Genomic DNA, 10,202 nt, shown 5'->3' on the forward strand with positions numbered 1-10,202 from the left:
CCTACCTCCTGAGTGCACAAATTTTTGTGCACTGGGCCTCTAGTATACAAAAAAATTTATACTCTAAAATATTAATAATTTCATATTTAAGCATGTCACTGGCAAAAGCAGTTCCAATTCCCCTTTTCACTTGCCTCTACCATAATTGTGTAATAGATACCAATGTCTGACCAGGCCTGCAATAGCCTGTCCCCAGAAATAAAACTCAGAGAGAAAAAATACCAGATGCTGACAGATATGAAAGAGAGCATCGAACCCACGTGAGAGCTCAAATGTAAAACTAATGTCATCAGCATTCCTTAATGCCCCTTTTCCCATGATCCCCCCAAAGAAGCCTTTTGCCTACCCTGAGACATTAAGATGGTTGCTAAGGCATGAGCCTGCCATCTTCTCAATTAGTCAGCACCTAAATAAATCACTTTCCTTCCATCAGCAACAGTGTCATGTATTTGGCTTTACAGCAGCAGGCAAAAGACCCTGAGGGTCATTTGGGCCAGTTTCACTATCACAAACCATGCTGCAATAAATAACCTCACACTTGTCATATTTCTTATGTGTACAAACATACCAATAAAACAAGTCTCAGAAATGGAATTATTGTGTATTTTAAAATTTGGCAGATACAGAAAGCCTTCCATACAGGTTGTATTGATTGACACTGATATGGGCAGTATATGGGGGTGAAGCTAGGATTTGAACCTGGACAGCCTGAATCAGAATCCATGCATGTATTCATTTACCCATGTAATGTAGTGGGATTTCTCTTGTCCCACCCAGGACAGCCTTTGCAGGGGAAAATCATTGTGAGCTCTTATTTTGTTCCCATTGGAGAAAGATTCTGTTCAAGTACATTGGGTTTAGAATCCACTTTCTAGCTCTCTGGACTCACTTTCTTCCAGAGGCCACATGAGTTCAAGATGGATTCCGGCAACAGGACCAACATTCCAATTTACTGCTTCTTTGTTGCTTTTCTCTTTCCTAAAATACCCAAGATAGATAGTACAAGGTCCTACATGGGGGCCCTGGTGATGCTGTAGAGCTGAGCTTCTTAATGGACCTGAATTTGGCAAGGCTGGGTCAGCTCCAGCCCCACTTGCTGGATTTGGAGTTTCTGTTTTTCCAAACCTCCTCCCACCTCTGGCTCCAGCCATGTGGCCAATGAACACACTGTGAAACTCACTTACCCCTAAAACTTTGCCCTCTTTTAAGGATCTCTGGGCAGGTTGCATAGACACGGGCGGCTCCAAACCATGTGGGTTCCCAGGAATTTGGTGGACTTGGGGTTGGTTGAGTGGATATTGGGGCACCTGAGACATGCTTCCAGGGTTCACAGGATACCCGTGGTGGGGTGCCATCGCAATCACAGAATTGGCTGTGGAGCCTGCTGAAGTCATCAAATTCATGATATCTATAATAATAAAAGTGTAATATGCTCATTAGACTGGATGTCCTTCCAGACATCCTTGCTGCTGGAGGCCAAGTACAGTAGTTAGCATAATAAATGCTAGAAGTTCATCAGAAGGCTGATGGACAACTTCAGCAGGGCTGAAGATCTGCATATTATTTCCTGCTGCCCAACAGCTGAGGGCATTTCCCCTAACCCAGGGGTGGGCAAACTGTTTGACTCGAGGGCCACAATGGGTTCTTAAACTGGACCAGAGGGCAGGAACAAAAGCATGGATGGAGTGTTTGTGTGAACTAATATAAATTCAAAGTAAACATCATTACATAAAAGGGTATGGTCTTTTTTTTTTTTTTAGTTTTATTCATTTCAAATGGGCTGGATCCGGCCCTCGGGCCATAGTTTGCCCACGGCTTCCCTAACCTGATAATCTTTTCCTGTTTGCCAAGCCGTACTTTTGATATGTATATCTGCTTTGCTAAAGGGCAAAATGTGTGAATAAAAAGCCATGGGTCCGGACATTCAGGGAGCCCACTTCACTAGAGGGTGTGCCTCCATCTGGCTCCCCCAAAATGCCTTCCAAATTTATATTTCTTGTCTAGTCTCTATTCATTTATGCGCAGCCCTTCTCCAGATTCCTGAACCCTTGGTGTGACCTTCCAGACAAAGCCGGGGCTACCAGGGAAGCCCAGGTCCCGGGTGCCTGCCAGTGGCCAGAGGGATGCCAGGTCCCAGGTGCCAGAGGGAAGCCAGTGCTGGCAGCCGGGGGAAGGAAAGCCTGCTCTTGCACTAATTTCGTGCATCGGGCTTCTAGTTAAAATATAAATGCAGTAAAATCATCCCTCACATATGCACTAATGTTTACATTGAAAAAGGACTTTTGCTTCCATTAACTCATTTGAGTAAGCAACTTCTAAATAAACCTTCGATAAAGGTGATGACTCACAGAATTCCATAAAGGTAGCATAACAAATACATCTGAAGACAGGATGGTACATCCTCAGAAATACTCAAGAAGTTGGCACCTCTGATGACTGGCCGTGTTGGTAGGGCTCTCAGCTGTAGAACATTCTAAAATGCCTTACCATGCAGACCTGAGTCTCCCGTCTGAGAGAGTGCATTCTTTGAGGCATTTTATCAGGTTGGATTTTTAATCTATTTTACTATTCTTCAGACACTACTGTCCTTTCTCCTCAATGCCATAAACCAATATACATATATTTATTAAAATACTTTACCCCAATGGATGTCTCTCTATAAGGTTTTAAGTTCCTAAACAACAGTGACAGTATTTATAAGTTATAATTGCAACAGCTACCCCTGAGTATCTGGTAAGTAACTTGGTATCATGTCACCTTCACTGTAGTTTGTTCCTAAGCTGCTCTCACAGATCTTTATACACATGGTCTCTAAGTTTTATAATTCTGTGGGGGAGATAATAAATGCAGTACTACTCTTGTTTTATAGAGAAGGTAACTAAAGATGGAGAAGTTTCATTATTTCTAATTTAGGGTCCAATGAAGCAGAGACTTTGAACAATCTCTCTGGCTGCAAGTCTTCATGATTTTTCTTAAAGGAAAGCACTTTGTATTAGAAATTAGAAATTTAGCAGCTTCAAACAGAATCCATTTTTTAGCTCATGTCTGTGTAGGTCAGAAGTCTGGCATGGCTGGAGTCCCTCATCTGCGTCTGACAAGGCTGAAAGCAAAGTGTCTAACCAGACTGAATTGTTTTTCTTTCTCTTTTTTTCTTTTGGCGCAGACCCTCAAAAGCTAGTACAATAAACCCTGCCATGGGCTCATCCTCACACCCACAGTTATTCTAAGTCTCTAAGTCTCATTTGGCAGGAAAACCTTATCAGCATGCCTGAGCTACCCGTAGAAACGTTAGATTAAGTATACTCACTTTGTTCTGCCAGTGGCTAAATCTCGCTTGTTCCTCTTTCCCAGGGCTTGTTGTAGGCGACCTAATATTCCTGGAAAGAAAAAACACTTAGTTCAAAGTTTCCAAAAGAGCTATCACACTGGGTTCAGTTGGGAAATATGTTTAGCAAGATCTAAAACAAAGTCCTCCTAGGGGCAGGGCGTGTCACTAACACCCTAGAGCTCAGTTTTCTCACCCACATTTACTTCCTATGAATGACAAGTGACCAATTAAATGCAGTACAATTGGATAAGTGTTTAATGCTATTGGTGTGGAGAATAAAGGATTGTGCTTGGTGGACAGGGAGACACAGAAATGAACTGGGCAATCAGGGGTACTGTATATGGCTGCATGTAAGAGAGAATAACAAAGCCCTCAGGGGGGAAACATGACCCCTTCATCATGTAGTTTCTGTTAGGACTGCTGGGCAATGCAATCCTTAGTCTAAGCTTCCTGCCTCAGGAGAACAAAAGACCAAGAAAAGCTTGCTAGACACCAAGAGTCAGTCCATATAAGGAATTGAAACTGTCCAGAAGATACCTGATCACACACCTACATTCCACCTGCATTCCAAGCTCACCTTAGCACCCAAACCCACTGAAGACAAAAGTTTCCTGCCCACCCTAACCGGTTTGCTCAGTGGGTAGAGCGTCGGCCTGCAGATGAAAGGTCCCAGGTTTGATTCCGGTCAAGGGCATGTACCTTGGTTGCGGGCACATCTCCAGTGGGGAGTGTGCAGGAGGCAACTGGTAGATGTTTCTCTCTCATTGATGTTTCTAGTTCTCTATCCCTCTCCCTTCCTCTTGTTGTGGACCAACATTCGCGAGAATAAGACCACCGACTTCAATTAGGTCTTAAGCAGCAAGCGAGGATTTATTGAACTGGCCAGTGACTGCAATAGGTGCCTCCGCTCAGGGAGCCCCACCCTGCTACAGCCCCAAACCTTTCGGAGGCTATTTAATGGTGTTAACCACAATCTATTCGTTGACAAGCTCAATGGAAACCAGTGTGGTGTCACACCTGGCTGGAGGGTGTCCGGGCCTCCAAGAAGTACAGATTAACATCAAGTTCCTGACACATAGGGTACAAAGTTAATTAAAAGAAAAACACACTCTGGTTACAAAAATTTTCCTATGCTATACAGAGATTAGATATCTATTTCTATTCCCAAACATTACATATCTATTTCTATTCCCAAACATGGTGCTAAGCAAGCCTGCCCATCACATTCCCTACTGGTCTTTAGGATGAATCAGACTCTGGATTCATCGCTAGTATCTACTAGCTGCGAGTATTGCCTGTGCAAAACCATAAGCTTGACCGCCTGGATGCGATCCTGAATAAAACTGAGCAGGAAACGCAGCAAACAGGGCCCAAATATTAATCCTACTATAAGCAAAAGTAAGGGTCTGGCCACCGCTGACAGAAGGGTCATCAGCTGGGGGACCAGGAGAAAAGGTTCTCATCTCAGTTCCCTGCTGCCTTGCGAGCCTCCGCTCTGTCAGCCATTCTCTTTCTTAGTTGGCTTAAACTTTCTCGGATCACTCCCGAGTGGTTGGTGTAAAAACAGCAAGCTTCTCCCAGGGCTGGGCAGAGTCCCCCTTGCTTCAGGAATAATAAATCTAAGCCCTTCCTGTTCTGTAAAACCACTTCAGCCAGTGACCCTACTGATTCCTCTAGTTGTCCTATAGACTTTTCCAAGGTGCTCAAGTCCTGGTCGATCTGGCAGCCCAGTTCTTGGTAGTTCTATTCCCCTGGGCACCTCCTGTTGTTCTCTCAGTGAGCCTCCTTCACAATCCTTTGGGCTGTTGTAGCAGCTTGCTGGAGTGGCTTCAAAGACTTAAGCAAACTACAGGTAGAGAGACGGACAACCTCCTCCTCCCCCAACTTGGGCACCAATGGTGGCGGTCGCCCAAACATTATTTTAAAGGGGTCAATCCTTGTAGGAGAGCAAAAGGAAGGAGACTTACCCAGTCTCTAATTTTAACTTAGTTAATGTTTCCTTTAAGGTCTGATTCATCCTCTCTACCTGTCCAGAACTTTGTGGTCTATAAACATAATGCAATTTCCAGGTAACCCTCAGGGCCTTAAATATGGATTGTGTAACTTTGGCGATAAACGCGGGGCCATTGTAAGACCCCATATATAGTGGTAGGCCAAACCGGAGGACAATTTCAGTGAGGAGTTTCCTAACTACTACCTGTGCTGTCTCTACCTTGGTTGGGTATGCCTCAGGCCAGTCAGAGAATCCCCCCTCTGTCTGAAAATCAATGGAAAGCCCCGGCCAGGGTGGTTCAGTGGGTAGCGCTCCGGCCTGCGGGGGCTCAGTGAATTCCACTTCCCAGTGTTCTTCGGGGTTCTAACCTTGGAATTGCTGCCCTGGTGCGGCCACAACAGGGGCCCTTGATTTACCCGGGCACAGACTTGGCACCTTCTAGCCAAGTCTTGGGATATTTTCTGGAGCCCTAGGATGTAAAATTCTCTTCCCAGTAGTTCTGATAGCTTCATTCCCCCCAGGTGGGTACTCTAGTGGGTCTGGGAAGCGATGGTCCGCCCCAGGGCTTCTGGCACTATAGGCCTCCCATCTGGCAGAATTAGCCATCAAGGCTCTCCTTCCCGGACCCTTAGTTTCTCAGCTAGCCTCTGCTCCTCTTCCGGTGTTGCAGGCTCCATAGGGGCCTCTCCACCCCCCTCCCCCGTCTGTCTGAAAATCAACGGAAAGCCCTAGCTGGGGTGGTTCAGTGGGTAGCGCGCCGGCCTGCGGACTGACGGGTCCCAGGTTCGATTCCCAGGCACGGGCACAGACCGGGGCTGCCGGCTCCCGGTCCGCCCCAGGGCTTCTGGCACTATAGGCCTCCGTCTGGCAGAATTAGCCATCCAGCCTCTCCTTCCTGGGTCCTTAGTTTCTCAGCTAGCTTCTGCTCCTCCAGCAGATGAGTAGGCTTCTCTGGGAGCCTTCGCGCTGGCAGGGCTACGAGAACTTCTAGGGGCCCTACTGGTCTTTTAGCCACTTTCTTGGCCCCTATATGGCTGCCAGGAGGTTAAGTATCTCAGGAGCATTTTTAATGTCCTTGCCTCCTGAGGTTAGGAGTCCTCTTTAAGGTGGCTCCCGTGTCCTCCTGTAAGGGCAGTGTGAGGAGATCTCTCCCTGCAATCCCTGGGTAGGTCAGGCAGGGTGAGTGCCGGGGTGCTCACCAGGGCTTCTTTCTAATCCTGGCGGATTATAGATTTCTCTTGGCTCCTCCTCATGTCACTACCGCCGCCCCCGCATACCGGGTACCTTCCTCTACGAAGCTGCTCCCATCCGTGTAGAGGGTCTCATCCGAATTCTGCAGGGGCTGGTCCACAAGGTTCTCACGGAGGAAAGTGAGGGTAGTCAGTGTCTCCTTGAGCATCACCTGCCCTCGGCCCCTGAAGGGTCCCGGGTTCGATGCCGGTCAAGGGCACCGACCGGGGTTGCAGGCTCCATCGGGGTCTCTCTTCCTCCCTCCCACCTCTGTCTGAAAATCAATGGAAAGCCCTGGGCGGGGTGGATCAGTGGTTAGAGCGTCGGCCTGTGGACTGAAGACCCATTAGAAGGCCTGAGTGAGTGCTATGAAGTCCACCTTTTGGCCCCCCCACTGTCAGGGTGATCCTGGGCTCTCGGGGCCCAGCTGAACCCTGACAACCCTAATCCACCTCCTCCACCAACACGGGAGTCAGTTCCCCCACACGTTCAGGGCACTCCCTTTTTCCAGTGTCCTTCCTTTCTGCAAAATGCACACTGATTTTCTCCAAGCCGGGGTTGGACTCCTTTTCTCCTGCGAGGCTTTTCTTTGCCCTTGTTGTCTCTCTGGCCCCTTGGGCCTTTTTCCTCACTCATGACCAGGAGGGCCTTTGCCATCCAGGTGTTTAAACCTGCTGTCGGGTCCTCCCGATTGTTAAAAACCTTCTGGGCCACCTCAACCAACTCAGAGATTGATTTCCCCTTAAAGCCCTCTAACTTCTGCAATTTTTTTTAACATCTGGGGTCAACTGGGAAACAAATGCAACATTGACAGCCCTCTGATTTTCCAGGGCATTAGGGTTAGGCCCCTGGACTGTCTCTGTCACCTTAGACACGTTTGTGAGTCTCTGAGCAGCAGCTCAGATGCCCCCCAATAGAGTCTGGTGATACCGATCGAGAGCCTCCTTTCCCATGTCACTATAGGGGTTCCAGTCGGGTTGCCTGGAGGGAAACACAGCCTCTAATCTGTCTTGGTTAGATGTAGGCTGTCCATCCAGACCTAGAACAAGTTTCCTCCCTTCCGCCCTGACCCTCTCTCTCTCTGTCTCCATACGCTGTCCTTTGCCTAGTGTGCGAAGGGAAGAATGGAGTCAGGTCCTGGACTGGTGTTTCCGGAGGAAAGGAAACTGGCTGTGGAGGAGGCAGGGGTTCGGGTCAGGGTCTTTAGCCACCATCAGACCGGAGGGTGGGGGAGTATAGAGGAGAGGCCTGACCCAGGGAAGTGCCTCCTCACTTGGACCTTGTAGAACAGGGGGAGTTTTGCCCTTCTGGGCCGGAGCCAAGAGGACTGTCTGTCTCTGTCCCAATTTCTTTTCCTTATTTTGACAACTTTTAACCACCTTGGTTCTTCAGTCAAAATATCGACCCACACTTGAATATAGGGAATTTGGTAGGGGTGACCCGGCCGGCCGTAGACAATATGGTGAACTTGAAAAGTGGTGGTTAAATCACAAGTCCCTACATCTGGCCATCCCACCTGGAAAGTGGGCCACTCCCGTTCACAGAATTTCTGCAGATCAAAAGCATTAACATCATAACCTTCAAATCTACCCCAGAACTTTAATTTAATACAGTAAATTTACAACCTAGGTAAGAGCAACTGATAGAAATTTTTATTAGCTAAGTGGACTGATTCCCCTTTAATAGTGAGCAAAAGACTCTGAGAAAAATAATTCTTGCAGCTGCCAAGAGACTTTTGCAGACCATTATGGGCTCAGCCCAAACGTTCAGCCAAGCTTATCAACAGAAAAGCAGAATAAATCAAAGTAGCTTTCACTTCACACAGACCAGTTAATGAGCAGCCAAGGCAGTTACTTTGTCCTGACCCCATGATGATCAGTGGCGAGAGACAGACAAGGGAGGGGGTGACCTGTTTTCACAGATCCTCATGCAGATGCCCGCCTGGCCGCGTCGCTTGAGAGCTTAGATTCGTCTTAGCTAAGGTTCACCCGTATAAACCCCGGGCCTGGTCACCTCCACGTGGGGGTGAGTCACCGTTATGCCATATGACGAATCTCAGAACTGCAGGTTGGGGCCCACTCGGACTCTGTAACCGAAGTCGTGGAGTCACATAAAGGAGAGGAGAGGGCAGGCCCCCTCCCTCCACATTCACACACTTTCACCAGACATTCACTCAGAGTTTAAACAATCCACCCAATTCTTAACTAATTCCCAATTCCTGAGGGAGCTCTATGGCTTCCCTGGAGGTGATCAAGCTCCCCTTCCACTCACTCAGAGTGGGCCTGACTGATAGGGGGTCAAGGAAGATGACTGACCCTAACCCATTTTGACAAAGACAAAGACAGCAAAGAACAAAGACAAAACAAACCAGACAAATGCAACCTAAGGTTGCCCGGAACCTGCAGCTCTCTCCTTGAAGTCCGGAAATTTTTTCAAAAAACATTGCAGCGGGGTGCACACAGAAGCAGACGACCCTTGTCCCATCCTGACAAACACCAACACAACAAAGACCAGACAAACCAACCCCGTGCAACCTAGAGTTGCACTAACCAGGTGTCGTGGACACCGTTGTGTCTGCCGGCTGGAGTCAGGAGATTGTGCTGCATACAGCCCTCCTTCTGACTCCTCTTTTTGAGATCTCACCCCAAGGCACCTTTTCCTTACCTCCTACAGGTCTTTCAATAGATCCTTACTGCCTTCCCGGCATAAACAGGTAGGAGAGCCTCCTGCCCCTTAGGGGGTACCTCTCACCACTCCCGGGTATCTCTCTGGGGCCTCCAGATGCTGTGAACTAACACTCTCGAGAATAAGACCACCAACTCCAATTAGGTCTTAACACATTGTGTACCACAGAAATCTCTAAGACATACGCCAGGGACTGCACGTTTTTGGTCAAACTGCACTTATTAAAATCATCATAACTACAGATCATAATGCACTTTAGGTGTTGTTTTTCAATAATTATAACATTTTTATTTACAAAAACAATTAAACAATTAAAGTTCCTAGTACTTTTTTTAACGTATGGTACTGCGTAAAACATTTTCCTCTATTAAGAGGGACCAAACAAAATTTACATAAGTATCTACATTCGCTCCTTTTTCCATGGGCGGTACAAACTCTGCAGGCTCTCGTAGGAAGTTTTTTCTTTCCACTTGCTGGAATACGCATAGGTTCATGCTGCTTTATATCACCTGACAACCTTTTGGGTGTACAAAGGCACGTGGGGCCACGTGTTCAGACCATAGGTTCAAGCTTACAACCACAGTCGTTGGCTATGATTGTGCTGGGAGGGCCATGCCCTCCAGCTGAGACTTGCATGTGGCAGTGAGAGGACCCTGTCCTTTCATTAGTCCAAGGCTTGAACCTGGCCAAAACACTGTAACTGCGCCCCACAGTGGACAAGACAGTGTGTTGACATCTAAGGTCCATAACAGATGGCACGTGAAAAACGAGAACACTCATGAGCGGTCCTTAACAGATGGTGCTCAAAACATGAGAAAACTTCTGAGCGGTAAGCAATGTGTTACGCAGCAAGCCAGGATTTTTTGAACTGGCCAGTGACCAATAGGTGCCTCCGCTCGGGGAGCCCCACCCTGCTACAGCCCTGAGCCTTTCTCTTGGAGCCTATTTAAGGGTGTTAACCACAAT

The 10,202-nt window shown here is 47.6% G+C and overlaps 1 protein-coding gene across 1 annotated transcript in view; it reads right to left on the reverse strand.

Annotated features, from left to right (window-relative positions):
* Positions 1-3,580, reverse strand: part of LOC102769101 (membrane-spanning 4-domains subfamily A member 8-like) — a 14,767-nt gene extending 11,187 nt beyond the window's left edge. Inside the window, exons 1-2 of the mRNA XM_006762522.2 lie at positions 3,308-3,580; positions 1,185-1,408 (exon numbers count right to left, since the gene is read on the reverse strand). Of these exons, the coding sequence (XP_006762585.1) occupies positions 1,185-1,403 (219 nt within the window). The 5' untranslated portion in view covers positions 1,404-1,408; positions 3,308-3,580. The remainder of the gene's footprint in view (positions 1-1,184; positions 1,409-3,307) is intronic.
* Positions 3,581-10,202: the final 6,622 nt, after the last annotated feature.

The sequence above is a fragment of the Myotis davidii genome, unplaced genomic scaffold (assembly GCF_000327345.1).
Source record: "Myotis davidii unplaced genomic scaffold, ASM32734v1 scaffold818, whole genome shotgun sequence".
In the NCBI taxonomy this organism is placed as follows: Eukaryota; Metazoa; Chordata; class Mammalia; order Chiroptera; family Vespertilionidae; genus Myotis; species Myotis davidii.